Source organism: Tetrao urogallus (genome assembly GCF_951394365.1).
Source record: "Tetrao urogallus genome assembly, chromosome: 6".
In the NCBI taxonomy this organism is placed as follows: Eukaryota; Metazoa; Chordata; class Aves; order Galliformes; family Phasianidae; genus Tetrao; species Tetrao urogallus.
In genome coordinates, this window is record NC_136819.1 from 6329908 (window position 1) to 6345350 (window position 15443).

General features: G+C 45.6%; 1 protein-coding gene across 1 annotated transcript in view; it reads left to right on the forward strand.

Annotated features, from left to right (window-relative positions):
- Positions 1–3123: 3123 nt before the first annotated feature.
- CCDC9B (coiled-coil domain containing 9B) overlaps positions 3124–15443 on the forward strand; it is a gene marked incomplete at both ends in the record, with an annotated part of 38480 nt that continues 26160 nt past the window's right edge. Inside the window, 5 exons of the mRNA XM_079537552.1 lie at positions 3124–3144; positions 6978–7091; positions 8454–8558; positions 9360–9422; positions 9799–9957. Of these exons, the coding sequence (XP_079393678.1) occupies positions 3124–3144; positions 6978–7091; positions 8454–8558; positions 9360–9422; positions 9799–9957 (462 nt within the window). The remainder of the gene's footprint in view (positions 3145–6977; positions 7092–8453; positions 8559–9359; positions 9423–9798; positions 9958–15443) is intronic.

The window sequence follows — 15443 nt, forward strand, 5'->3', positions numbered from 1 at the left end:
CTCTGTCCATCACAGGGATTGCTCTTTCAGAGGGTTCTGATAGCAAATCTGATACATCCACTTTCCATAAAGTGGAAAAGGGAGAGGCAATCTGGAGTGTCCATGCTGGGTGCACCCTGTGGCTTCTGTGCTGAGTAGTAGGCTTTAGAGATGGAACAAGCCAGTCCACAGCAGCCTACAGACTACAGACTACAATAAAACCAGCTCAGAAAGAGGTCATCCTGCTTATTAAAGGCCTTCTGATGATTTTAGAAGAATAAATGGATTACCTTGGGGGTGGTGGAAAAATTTCTGCATGAGTAATTAGCCTGTTTCCTCCAAACAACCTTACTGTCACACATGGGTGTAATATACATTCACTCCCTGAAATACTCCATCAAGTGCAGCAAAATAGCTGCCACCGACTGCCTGAGAGAGTATGTGCTTCAGCTACCAAGGTGGGTGTGCTCATGTGAACAGGTTTCAGAGTGTCGTAAGGTCCTGCATGGCCACCAAAATGTCCAATATCCATCACACCCTTCTCACTGTAACTGAAGACTGGGGACCATCCTCTCCTTCCTGGTGCGTTTTCGTGCTCCCCAAGGTCAGGGTGGTGGTTCTGGAGGATCACCCTTAACCTGTGGTGGGCATGGAAGGCATCACTGATTCCAGGAATGACACACATGTAAGAACAAAGCAGAGTTCTTGGCAGTATGCAGCAAGACCTGAAGCTGAGTATGGCTCTGGTGTAATTGCAGTTCTTTCTGGTCATAACACCATGTATAAACAAACATATGTGCATGCATATAACCCCATAAATCTCAGCATATTTATAGGATTTGTCTTTGTACATCCTGTGAGAGTCCCGAGAGCATCAACAAGTCCCCAAACCAACCTGTTCTGCCCCACTGCTGAAGCTGCAGATTCTGCTTCTTTGACTGGTCCCTTTTGCCCCTAGGTTTCAGTGTCCACGGCTTTAACAGAATCCTCATCCTCTTATCTGTCTCAGATGATGATGCAGAAATAGATGCCTATCAATTTTGCCACTCAGAGTGGGTGAGGGACAGCTGAGAAATGTCAGCTGTTTCTGCTGAGGACAGCAGAGTAGCTGACACTGCCATGGGGGAAACTGCAGTTCTCCAGACATTTGCAAAGGGAATAATATTTTGGGGCCTGCTCACACCACTGCTTATGACTGGAAGATCTTGGCCACACCATCAATAACAGCAAGTACCTGGCGTGGTGTGGCATGAGATCTGTAGAAACTGCTTTTGAGCACTTAGCTCAAGCTCTGACAACTTGGGCATGTTGAGCACCCTTAGCTACTGTGATTCACCCCACTGCACAAGACATTTACCCTGTGCTATGCAAACAGCCTAGCCTTAGTGTTTGGGATAATTGTGTGAATCTCTGTGTTCATCTGGACCCACATTTTGGTGGTGTGTGTGGATTCCTTGAGCTTAGAAATGCTGCGACCATGTAAACATGCTATAGCACCAACACTGGATAAAACATTTCTATGAGCCATTTTCATGAGTAGAAACATTTTCCTCAAAATGTTTCTGCTCCCTGACTCAGCCCAGTAGCATCTGCCAGACACGACCCCCTTCCCTCTGGCCCCCAGCCCAACAAAAAATGGGCCACCACTCTGCTGTCACAAGGACCCTTACCCACTTGGAAACCCAAGGCAGCATTATCTTCCCAGCTCCCTCTGTCTCAAGTGGGTTCCAAGGGCAAGGAAGGGCTCAGCATGGCTCACACCTGCACATAGCCTTGTCCATCACAAACCTCTTTCTAATCACCTGGGCTGTAGCAATGCTCTTGTGTCTTTCTCTGAAGTTTCTATCCACATGAATGTCTTCATTTCTTTCCTCAAGCCTGAATCCAGAGGCACTGCCTGGGAAATGCTTTAAATTTCCTTTCATCACTGTAGTAGCTACTAATTAATATGGGTCAGTCTTTCCCTCTGAGCACTTTTGCTAAGCCATGTTTCCTCCTCCTTTATTCCTTTAGTAGTCCTGATATCCAGTATTTAAAGCTAAGTGCAGAAGAAGGGCCAGATTCAAAGTTATTCAGAGTCTTTTGAAGGCTTTCCTTGGACCTTGCTGGATTTGGGGTTGAGATTTCTGGATTTTGTGAGTGGCTGACCTATTTAAATATGTTAGAGGGGTTATGTATCAGCAGTGGGCCTTTATATTGTATCAGCTACAATATAAAAACAGAAGTGTTATTGAGTTTGGGGTGGGTGTTAGTCCTTGAGCGTCAGAATATTCCTCTATGTTCTTCCAACTCCTGTTCACCTCTTTCTGGATCTTGTAGGTTAAAGAAGAAGTCTTAAATCAGCATAGAGGTAAGACACAGCACATGGCCAGGAGGTGGTCTGAGACAAGGATTTGAGTGCAGCAACTCAAGATGCAGCTAAATGCTGCCTGTTTTCAGAAAGCCTCTCTGTGACTCTTCTGGGGTCCTTTTGGCGGCTTTCTGTTGAGGGCTTTCTGAGGGTCCCTCTTTCTTGACTGTATGCTTTGTGCCAATCATGGTGCTGGCTGACAATGTCCACCTCACAGCATCGCTTCTCTTCCCTTCCTGAATGAAAGACTCATTTTAAAAGTAGAGAAATAATTCCCAGAGAAGACTGAAAATAAAGAGAAAAAGGCAAATCTGGCACTTGTTTTCCCATAAAGATTCATGCATGTACTCGCAGTGACAAGGTATTCAGGACCGCAGATATTTCCCCAATTCCCTGCCAGGCGTGCAACTATCCATGCATAGCAAATAACACAACCCCATGAATGGCCACAAAGCGAAGTCAAGCTGTTTGCCTGATCCATTTGTCATTGTTTGCCAAGCTTTCCCCACTTTGAATGAGGGCTTGTGGCATCAGGAAGTTAAAAGGAGTCAGGAGGGGGGAAAAGGGGGAGTGTTTCTTTTAAAAAGAGAGTGAGATTGGAGAGGAGGACACAGGCACTCAAAACCCTGTCTGTGCTTGGTATATTAGGCAGCCAGCGCTCTTGGCTGGGAGCCCAGACGAGGCTTTTGTAATCAAAACATGATCTTGTATGCTGTGCAACCAGTGCTGAGAAAGGCCGTCGGATGGCTCTCTTCTTTTAGCTCTGCGCTGGAATCTGCCGGGCTTTGCTGCTGATGTCTGACATGCACCGAGCGGTGAGTGCCGCCTTTGTGGGTCCCAGGAGGGCGCGGGCAGTGGGGTCCACACCCAAAGAGGCCCTGAAACAACTTGCACTTGGGGTGGCCTTTCGCTGGTTGGGGCTTTGTTATTTTTATTCCTCGCCTGCCTGCCAGCAGGCACCGGGAACAAACAAACAGTGCTGCGTCATGGGGGGGGTGCCAGGATGTGGATGTGGGGTGCTGGGATTTCTGTGGCGATCTCTAGGGCAGGTTGTGGTGGCTGCTTCAGGACATTGTACCTCCTGAGTGGGTGAGAACAGATAACAGAGACCCACGGAGCACTGGATGTTGCCTATCCCCGCAAAGGTTGCAGCTGTCAAGCCAGAGGATATTTCTTGAAAAGAGCAGATGCGTTTGCTTATGCAGAAGAGTGTTAGTTAAGGTCTTTGCTCTTCTCTTCTCTTCTCCTCCCTCCCCCCCCCACCTTCTATCTCTCTCTTTCCCACTCTTGCTGCCTCCGAAGTCTCTCGCTGCAGAAGCAGACAGCTGTAGGAGCTTGCAGGAAAATCCTGCACACAGCACCAGCCTTGGGTGAGGCACCCCTCCAGCCCCTGGGGAGCTGCGCAGCATGTGTGTGTGCTGCCAAGCCATGGGCGTATGGCAGAGTGAGGTGTCGGCATTTAATGGAAGCACCAAGGCACTTGCTTCCCATTTCTCATCTTGTGCCATTTTATTTGTGATAGAGAGAGGCCATTCTTTCCTTCTGCCTGGCTCTCTTGGAGGCATTGGGCTTTCTGATTCAAAGCCATCGCACGTCCGTTCTGCCAAAGCCATTTATAACTCTCCCGTCACTAACATACGGGCACCTCACTTCCCCGGAAGAGCTTTGTTCTGGGGAGGGCATGCTGCAGCTACTTGTCACCCCAAGCACCAGCTTCAGGAGGGGCTGGGGTGGCAGCTTCGTTCCAGAAGCAAAGAAGAGGGCATGTCCTCGCTATCAGCTGGCTTGCAATGGCTGCTGAGCTAACGCTGACTTGGCTGAACTATACAATGGATGAGCCCCAGCCATCTTTTGCTTGCTAAAAGAGAAGGGCACAAATACAATCTCTACTGGAATTTTTAAATTCTTCCTGAGCAGGCAGCCCTGTCAGCCCTTGTTCAAAGCAATTTGAGGATGAAAGGGGTGTGTTTGAGGGCATGCACTACTTTGATCCCACCCTCAAGCAGCCAACACCCCAGCATTCAGCAAACACCAAACCTGCCAATTTAGAGCTCACAGAATAGCTTCTGTTCTGGTAAACACAGGAATTCAGCTTTAATCAGGCTTGCAAAATGGCCATGAAAGTGTATCCACCCACGTGTACAATCTACTTGTCTGTCACATACCTGAATGATAGATGGCAATAGGAAAGTGCATTTTGTTCTCCTGCAGACCTCAACAAAATCCCATTGTCCAGCAGAAGAATGTGTGGGTGAATGTGTGGTTTAAATGTCCCTATTGTTCCACCTGAACACGAATGTGTTCCTGTGTCCTGGCAGAGCAGTCCTCATGAGGGCTCGTAAATCAGCACTGATAAAATACCATCGTGGCGATATGATTGGAAGTGTACTTGTGCAAACTGGTTTTCCTACCTTTCCCCTTTCTGGTTTGTGACAACATCTGCATCCATCCATCCCACCCCCTTCTATGTGATGGTATCACACTTTCAACTTTTAGTCCCTCTCTACAAAGAGCACTATGGCAGGGAGATTTCTGCCCCTATCTGTGGTCCTATTCTCTGCAGTTAAGTTAAGATGGTTAAGTTCAAGCACAAGTCTTGCTCGATCAGAGCTGAAATGTCATTAGCTCTGTTCTTTCTCATGTAAAGCCTTTGAAAGGAATACCTGGCATTGCTGGGATACATAGTGATTCAGCAGCTGGATCCCTTCCTTTGAAAGCAAGTGTTGGCCATGTACAGCAGCAGATGATTTGCAGATTTGGCTCCCAGGAGCCCCATAACATTTTTGAAAGAGCAGTGATGCTCTGGCTAAATTCCTATATGCTACCTATGATTATTTTCTGCATTAGCATGGGCTACCAGGAGTGCAGTTTGCTGCTTCTGCACCAGCACAGGACAAAACCACAACATATCCATTACCAAAGGGCCAGCAGATCAAATGTGCCCTCATTCTCACCTGGTGTCCCATCTCCCAGGCAGCCGAAAGCCTTACAACATTAAGGAGATCATTCCTACAGCTCAGCTAAAATCCTGCTTTCTCAAATAGTCATAGGATATTCCCATGCATTTTTCATTTTGGTGAAATGCTAATTCCACTACATGAGAAACATGAAATCGAAGTGCCTAAGTTCTGCCTCGTTTGATTTACAGGCACGCTGCAAACACACACATCTTCAGGAGGTTGGAGCTTGTGTAAAGTACTGGATAAAGGGCATGAGCAGCTGGTAACAGAGCAGAGTCAGAGGCTTTCCCTCCCCTGGGCTATTGCTTTGTGGTTTTACTCTTAGCCTTCAGGCCTTAGGCTTCTCACTTTGTTTTCTCTCAGTTGAGGAAGAGCTTTGTTTGACAGCACCTTTCTAGACCTCCAATGCTCCAGTTTTTCCTCTGATGACCTAATTAGGACCAGGCAAAAGGTAGGAATGCAGGAGAAGCCCTCTATTCCCAGGAATTAGCCTTGCAAGTCCACTGGCTGGCTTGAGGTGAGACGCAGAGCAGACTGTCTGACATCACAGGCAGGAAGGCACCAGGGCATGGTGAGGGTCAGACCCAGATCCCGTGACCCAGCAGCCACGATTGGACAGTGACGTATCCTTCCCTGAAGGAGGTTGCACCTGCCATGTTGTGATTAATGAAGGAGAAACCTCTCCTGCCTGTGCAGCTCTTCCCAGCCTTTGCTATTCTGGATTTCAGCAGTGGGGCTGATAGGATTACTGGGGTTTTGATTCAAGAAATGTCAATCAATTCTATTTGTGATTAAGCATCTATTAATGTCTGATTCTGGTTTCTGAGTCTGGGGCCCAGCTTTTTCCCAGCAGGTCCCTCTCAGTGCCCCTGGGGGCTCATTGGGAGCCAAGGTGCTCCAGGGGAGGCTCTGATGCCAGTCCTGACTGATCCAGACTAGGGATGGGACCAGGACGGTGGTTTGGGCAGCACTGGAGCTGCAAAGAGTGCTGGTGCAGGTGGGCTGTGCCTATCCCCAAGCCAACTTTGTCTTACTCAGCTCTCTGTAAGCAGAGGAGAGGGAATGTGAGATCTCTGCAGCATGCAGATGCCATGCTGATAAGGAGAGTACAAAAACACTGTTTAAAAATAAACCTGTAGTGCCTTGGAGATCTCAGACTTTCCACCTTGCTCTTCGTGCAGGCAGAGTCTAGACGATATGGATCACCATGCTGCAGTGCTGCAGTGTGTTGATACCCATCAGCATTAATTTTCACTAGATGCTGCTGTCACTAAAATTCTAAAATCTGATTTCTTATCCCCTGTGATAACCAAGATGCTGTCTGAATGTAAATGGAGTACCCTGGGTGTGCCTGAGAGCATCTGAACTGAGAGCAGGCAGAGGTGTCATTTACTTTGTGTATTAAGTGGTGTGGTAACTCTGGAGTTACTGGCAGCCATCAGTGTGGGGCATTGCTTTTTCACTCCAGTTACCTCAGTGCAGAACAAAAAAAAATGTTAAAGTAGAAAAGGTCAGTTCTGTCAGGAAGAATTCAATTTACAAGATGCAGTTTGCTTTTAGATGGAGGTGTAAAGGAGGAAATGGTGGGAAAAGACCATTCAACCTCCCCCCGCTATTTAAGCAGAAGCATCCGGTTTGTGTCCTGTCAGTGTGATCACCAAGAATAGCTTTGCTCTTTATGTTTTCAGGATACCACTGTGGATGATGCTGTGCTAAGGAAGAAAGAACAGAAAGATGTTGAACTTGATAAGAAAATCCTGGCTCTACGGAAGAAGAATGAAGCGCTTATACGAAGATACCAGGTAAGACTGCTTGATTCTTATCTTCCTCAGCTCTGTTTTAGAGTCCTCACAACTCATAGCATGAAGAAGATAGTCAGCAATGGAGGATGACTTTGTTAGATAACACTATTACGTAGGAAAGTGTTTGGGGAAGGTCAGCCAAACTCTGTTCTTTGCTATAGCTCCTCAGATTAGAACCCAGGCTCACTGATGCTTCCCTTTCTGCTGCAGCATTTCTTCTCGCCCTACTCTCTTCTTCCATCTGCATCACAGCTTTCCCATCTCTTCGTCTCATACACACTGTCTTCTTCCCCTTCTGTCCTTCCCTGTGCCTCATGCTTACTCTCCTGGATGAACAGAAGGTTGCATCCCTTACACATTTGAGAGCCTTTGTCTTCCCTCTTGCTGTCCTCACCCAGTCCGGGGTACTTGTATGGACTGAAGCTTGTCTCAGGCCAGTCCCAGTGTTTCTGTGAAGCTCACAGGAGAGAAAAACACCTCCTTTTTCTGTTCCTGGATTGATTGGCTTTGGCCAAGAGAGTCTACCCAGTGACCTGCAAAAGATATCTAGCCCAGCTTGTAAGAACTGTTCAGGGTGACATTGCGGTAACTTGGAGCTCTCTTTACGTTTGTTTACCCTTCTCCATGAGTGTCTGCATACAGCAGTGCAGACTTGAACAGCCTGAGCGTGCTACTGGAAGAAGGATCCCCCCTCCTGGCTTGCCTGGAATATTCTCCTGGCTTTTCCAATCGCCACTTGGCTCTGGGGGCTGCTTAATATTTGCTGGCTGGATGGGTAGTCTTGAGAATGGCAAAAAGCATGTTTTGTGTCTTGGACCAAGAGCCAGAATGTTCAGTGGTGCTCGAGGCTGGATCTTGCTTAAAAGACTTATTTCCTTTGATACCAGAAGAGCCATTCTGAACATTTTTTGATCATAGCAAAAAATAATGGTATCTAGTGAAAATCTATGGAATGAGTTGAATGTGTCAAGCACTCAGGGGAGAGGAACTCTCACTTTCATATTAAATGTTACTTTCCTACCTACCACTACTTGGCTTCAAGAAGAAGTTGCCTAATAGATAAGTAGATCACAGCCAGAGATGCCAGAGCAGGTCATTGGCCAGAGATGATGACCCCAGTCTGGCACAGAGACCCTGGCTTCTGTGCAGACCCTTCCCTTTCTGCAGGCCAGGTGTGTTCCAGGCTCTTCACATGTCCCAGCTGCCAGTCACCCATTCCAAGGGCACACTGATGGATCACAAGTTGATCTACTTTCTTTCAGAGCTGGAGCTGTGTCCATTTAGGAAAAATTCTAAACAGGAACTTTACAAAATCTGTGCACAGCCAGGTACAGGCCTATAACAAGGATATATCTTTTTCAGGAAATAGAAGAGGACAAGAAACGAGCTGAGCAGGAGGGAATGGCTGTTACCTCCAGGAAACCCAAGCAAGATGGACTCACTATTACCATCACCAAAGCTCACAATGTAAGTGAGTGAATGCCTCTTCACCACAAGCCACCACAAGCTTCGGTCCTGCCTCCATGAGCTTCACAAGTGCCGTTGCTGAAGGAGACAGCTTCCAGAGCAAAACTCTTTCAGGCATGGAACGTAGCTCCTAAACATTCCTATAAGGGCATAAAAGCTCAAAATGCCCAAAGTGTTTGCTGATCCACTCATTTCCAGCCTTGCCCAGGCACCTGTACCCAAGCATTCAGAATGAGCAAGCATGCAAATAAGTGAGTAAGTGAACAGTTACATTTGGCCCTGGATGATTCCCAGGTGTGAACACTGTTGCTATACATATATATATATATATATATATATATAGGCAGAACATGTAAGATGTGTATGTGCCGCAGAACATGTAGGATGTGTATGTGCCACATACATATTGGAGATATCAGGAATACATTTGAAGATAACCACAGGCTGGTTGAAATCACGATCTTCTTAGGCTTTGTACTTGCAATTAAATAGGCCGTGGTTACATAGGCGTTTTGAGGCAAATGCTACAAGTCCCAGGCATCCTTTCTGACTGCATTAAATCTGTATGTGACAAACCTTATCCTCCCCTCCTGGCGGTGTGTGATCTGCTAAATCACCAGGCCAGTCCTGTGTTAGCCCCTGGGGGAAGCCCAAAGCCAGACTGAGCTGGCCCACCCTCATTCTGCACCATCAACACTCTTGGATTGTTAGATCCAAGCTAGTGCCTTGCTTACGTTGTCATGCCCCGGCCCTTGCTTTTCTCTGGAGGTGCTCTGTTGCACACATTTTTCTCTCATACAGGACCTGAAAGATGCAATTACCCAGACTGAACACTATGGACAAGATAGCCAAGCCCTCTCGATGGTGAGCACTGACCCTCGGGAGCCATCCTCTTGGCTTCCCAGGCAATCTCCATCAGGACTTAGACTTTTCTGGTCTAACTCAGACTGCTGCAGAAAGCAATAAAACTCTGGCACTTTAATCTGAAATGTCAGATTTGTAAGTGCAAAGGATTTTCCGTATCCACTGTAATTGTGGGTTTTGCTGCTGAGCAGACAATGAGCCCCTTGTCCTGCAGGAATGTCACAGCACAGTGCCATGCACAGAAAGCTTTCCCAGGGCAAGGCCTACCACTCCATAACTGGTCTGCCCTGCTTACGTGCAGGTGTGTTTGGGGAAGGGGAGTGCACTGGTGAGCTGAGAGGCTTAGATTTGGTAACAGAAGTGCTTCATTTTCCAGGACAAAAGGGTGGTGAGTGAGAAAAAGAGCCCCTGCCCTGTGAGCACTGGATTTGGCATTGGCAGTGAGGAAGAGGAGGAGGAGGAAGCAGATCATATGTTCACATTCAGAATGGGGAAGAGGATGCAGCTGGCTGTTACCATGGACAACAAAGCTAAGGTGAGCAAGGAAGAGGATTCCTCTTACACTAAAGTCTCTGTCTCCAAGCCTTAAAGGGGCTTCTGTTCTTCCTCATCTGAGCTTTCTGCTCAGCGTGTCTCCCAGTGCCTTATCTCTGAAGGGAATAGTTCCCTTCTCACTCCTTTCCTCTCATTTCTTGCTCCCTCAGCACAGCCTCAGTCTTCACCTCGAGTTGCCATGCTTTGTTTTCCTCTCCATGTCCAATTCACTGGAATCAGCCCCTAGGCCTTGCTAAACCTCCAAGTGGTTCCTCCCAGCCATGCACAGACCTTTCTGAGAGAGCATTGCTCACTTGGGTCACCAGCATCCCACTGGTTTAACTCTGTCACTGTGCCTGGAAAGGGGACAACAACATAATTTCTCCCCGTTGCTCTATCTCAGAAAATTTTAAATGCAGAATAAAAACCAGAATTAAAAATTTTGTGAAACAGCAAAATTGAAAAAATTGAAAATGATAACCCATTTTTTCAATGAAAGGATCCTAGCGGCCTATCAGTTTTGCCAGGAAGGATTTTGTAAAAGTTTGGCAGTTAGTATTGAAAGCATGTCCAAGGAAGTAAGTGCCTGTGTGAGCTTTACACTTTTATTTGCTTCACCTCTGGAATATCCTAGAGGAGTGACCATGTTCTTGCTGGAGTTATTGGGTTTGGCCACTGATAAATAGAAACAAGGATCAGAAATGCCACAATAATTGGAAATTTGTATTATCTGCATGCACAGATACACGCATGTGGGAGCACAGGGAAGCTCTCTACTTAGTGAGTCTCTGGAGGGAGATTATTGCTGCGATTGGAACTTCTTCACACCATTTAATAAGTTCCAAAAGAGTACAAGAAGCAGTGTTATCCTTTTCTTGATTAGCAATAAGAAGATACCAGTGAGATACCTGGAGATGCAACGCCCTTTTTTGAGGACTGTGTTGGTGTGAAGGGGATATCAATCCTCGGCCGTCCATACCGGAATGGATGAGATCAGCCCATTCCTTTTCACAGCAGCACAGTGAAAAGGAAACAGTGGCAGCAAATGTTGCTCCCCTGGAGCCTCTTTTAGGCACAGCAACATGCTTGGCCCAGAGAATCAGAGAGGGCTTTTTTGAAGGGAGGTCCAAGCCAAAGACATTTCCCAGGGTAATAAAGTGAAACCTCACCCTTCCTGCTGCCCGGGAGGTTTAGGGTAGGAGTGCTGAAAACCTTGGCTGTAAACAAAAGGAAGAGAGCCATTTACTCCATCTGAAGCAGCTTGAAAATATTTTTCCAATTGTGTGCCTTGTTTCTCCCTGACCTAGCTACCATTTCTTTCCATGAAGAAATAGGCCACAAGCACTGCGCCATTACAAAGTCATTATATGTTACCTTGAAGGAACTGAATCATTTTGGAAATAATGTACCTTTCATAATGAATTTTCAGGAGAAAAAGAATGAAGTCTCTCATTTCCTTCATTCCAGATAGATAACCAGTAGTGTGAACGTCCCTTTCAAAGAAAATCACATTCCGTAAGAACCAAACCACCTTCTGATATAAAAGAAATGCTTTTTTTTTTTTTTTTTCCTAAGGATAGAGGGTACATAGACATCTAACCACCTTCATTACCAAGTGAATTTATCAGTGAAATATTTGAGAGTTTACTCCAAGGTTTCTCATAGCCATGTAACTGAGGAGGCAGGGAGGGAATGACTTATATTTGAAGCAATTACATTTGCAGAGTGAAAGGCTCTCGCAGACAGCCTAAGTCCCCTGGAGCCCTTTCCTAATCTACAGCTCAGAACTCAAGTCTTAGATGGGGATTTATATTAGCATTGAACACTGGCAGCTATATCATTTTGCTACCTTAAACTCTGCACCAGGGTTTTTCAGCATAGCCAATGAATAGACCTCTGAGATTTTTCTTCTGGAAATACAGACCCCTGTATTTCTTATATATTCTTTTTCCTGACAGCCCTTCAGATGGGCATTTTTAACACTACCTTTGCAATCTACCTTTGCATGTCTCTGTCACAAGAGGGGCACTTCTCAAATTACAGTTTCAATTACACTGAACAACCACTGCTTTCCATTTGGGCCCCTCTCTTTGTTCCCATTGGCTCTGCATGGGCTCTTCCCTCATCTGACATCCCTCGCGCTGGGAGCTAGCCCACTGAGGCCAAGATTTCCCAATGTGGTACAAGTAATCTAGGAAACCACTGGTATTCTTAAAATAGTGAACAAGCAAAAAATGTGTTGGCATGTTAAGCAGAATGTGCCTTGAGGCAACCCATCTTAGCTAAAAATAACATGTGGAGGGAGGAGGAAAAGATATTTCCTAGAAAAGCCAGTGGTCTCCCACTCCTGTTTATGCCCAGCTATCACAGATCTGCTAAATAGGTATTTCCTGTATGAGCCTCTCAGGCTTCTCTGCCATCTGCTCAATAAACTGCAGGGTTTAATGGCTCTGCCAACATGCCAACTTTCCTACTGTGATTTTTTATTATCTAATGACCTGTAAATCCAGTAACACACTTTGAGCATCAGTCTCATCCACAGAATTTGGATACAAGCTCCTCTGCACTGTTTTTTTTTAGGTTTTTGGGCAGAGGCTTTGTTGTTGTCTATGCTCCTGGCCTGTATCCATCCTCAAGAAGGACTTTCCCAGGTAGCAGGTGGCAAAGCCAGCTTTCAACCATACCCACTTAGTGCTCAGTATCCCTGGGAAGAGTTATTTGTGACCATGTTATTTGTTCAAAGGACAGATCATTGCCACCTGAATACCTAAAAGAGCTCTTGAGTGTGGCTAGAACTAATGCTTGAGCTTGCTATTATTCTGCTTGGCCATCACTGGATTTACTTTCTTAATATAAAAAACATTAACTAGTATGCTAAACATCTCATTTTGATTCTTTGTTTAGGACAGGACAGCACAGATCTCCAGTTCATTAATTAACCTCACCAGTACAATCTGATATTACTGTATATTTCTGCTCAGGGTTTGAAGGAGGGAAGATGTATTATTTTGAATGTCCCAGGAAACACAGGATTATACCTGGAGCAAGGATATTTCTTGGGAATAACGAAGTAATGTACCGCTTCAGCACCAAAGCAACTACCAGGCTTGAGCAATTCAGAGGTTCCAAAGCAAAGTCAGACTGTATTTGCAGCCTCTGAATCATGCTAGAACTAGGGCAGGGAGGCAGGACAGCAAGCAGTTCAGTGCTTGTTCTGCAAGGCGTCATGTATCCTGCTGCCTTCAGAGGTTCCCAGCAGCTCTCGGCTCTTCCCCGGATACATTAGTCATTCAGGATTCAGCCTTATTCTGAAGGTCTAAACTGAGTAATTCCTGTGATTCCCAAGAGCTTTGCTATTATAGTGGGAGAATGCCATCTCTGCCTACTGAGAAGCAGTGCATTGCTTGGTCTGCAAAGTTCCTTAGTAGCAGTGGGCAGCTTCCTTGGCTTGAGGATTGATGCCAGGGAGGCAGAAGCTGAGAAAAAGAGATTCTTTCACAGAAAATTTTTTTACAGATTGCCTCAGGCAGTTGCCCAGATTTCTGTATGGACTCCTCCTCCCAACAAACATAAGTGTGGAACAGGTTTTAAGAAGAAGACAAGGTGCTATGGGAGGAGAAAACAGATAAATCTGTCTTGCACACACATATTCCCATGGCAGGGATGGCTGATTTCATCCCTTTTGTGACTCCACTGGCATTGCTATGGTTAAGCTGTGGACCAGTAATATGTAGGGGGCCTCAAAAAGCTGCTAAGCACTTTTCTTCCATGTCTCAAGGCATAAGAAACTGTTCAGTTTCCCTTATAAAGGGGAATTGTGAAGCACACACAATGATGTTTTCTACTTCTATCCTCACTAGCTGTGGGATCATGTTTCAATAGGAATGCTTAGGTTTTCAGAGCAGCTATCAAGATTTTGTTTTTCACTTCCTTTTCATTGCAATGGGAAATGTTTTTTCATGTATCTGGAAGACACGTTTTGTTAGCATATCTTGGCAAGCTATTGAATAAGAGAGAACTGTTTACGTAGTCTGTAAAGGAAGAGTTAAATAAAACTTCTTTTTCCCGTGTTTATCACAAGATAAGAACTGAGTCATTGCCCATTAGTATTGAACAGTATATTCCTAAAATGACCATGTTAATTCTGTGTTTCTGAAGTCATCTCAGCACAACTGCCAACATGGGTGAGACCACAGAACACTAAGAATACTACTGTGGCTGCAGATGTTGCTCCATGAACCCAAAGGGGATGGTGAGAGAGATTTATAGATTCAAATGATCCAGTCCAACTCTGTGGTCTGAAATACAGGACCAAGATAGTCTATCAGGTTAATTTTTTTACCCATATCCATTAGTACTGATTCGCAGTAGCATGAAGAAAAGCCACATTGGCTTCTTTGACTGCAAACAGGAAGCCTGTGCTGACCATTCTAATTCTAGTCTCAGTTTCAGTGATATTTAGGAATAAAATACATGAATTACAGAATATGAAAATGATTTGAAGTATTATTTTAGTTTTAAAGCATCCTGTGTCCTAATCGGCCAATAGTTCCAGCAACAGAAATATGTCACCTCTGGACATGATATGACTCAGTCATTCAAAAGCAGGTGACTCTTAAAGGCTAAGACCTAACCACTATGAGCGTTGGGGCTGTCTGACCCTGAATTCTGGTCTGTACTATCAATCTAGCTGTTGTTGTATAAAAGCTGTGCACTGAACAAAACAGAGAAAATACTTTGCATTTGTACACATGAAGTTGTGGATACATGCATGTACACACCTAAACAGGTTTTACTTCAAACTTGAGGCAGTCTAAAAGCTGGAATACAATATTAGAACCCAAACTGTTGTGGGATGGGACATCTGGAGGTCTTCTAGTTCTATTCCCTGCTAAAAGCATGCCTCTACTTCACAGTTATCTTCAGTTGCTCAAGGCTGAATCTAGTCAAGTTCTGAACCTCTCCAGCACTGGGAGACTTCACAACTGCTTTAGGCAACAGTTTTCAAGTGTTTGACTACTGTCACTGTGGCTGTTGTGTCACAGAATCACAGAACTGTAGGGGTTGGAAGAGAACTCTAGAGATAATGTAGAACAACCCCCCCTGCCAAAGCAGGCTCCATACACCAGGTTCATTGCACCTTGCCCTTTGAGTACATCTGAGAGAAGTCTGGCAAATCTTTCCAACAGACTAAGGCGAAGAAGGCCTAGATACTTTTTTCACTTCTGTGGCACTAAGTTGCTCTCCACATTTTGCATCCCAGGCCAACATTTTTCTTTGCTGCTGGTGTACGTACAGAAGTCCTTCTTGCTGACTCGTCTCTCACTGGCTTCAGTCCCAGCTGAACTTTGGCTTTCCTAACCCCATCCCTGCATCCCCAAGCGCTGCTAAAACATTCTTCTTTGGGAGCCTGTCCCTTCTCACCTCCTACATACTCCCTTTGCACATTTAAGTTCAAGCAGGAACTCCCTTCTTGTGTCTTACCAC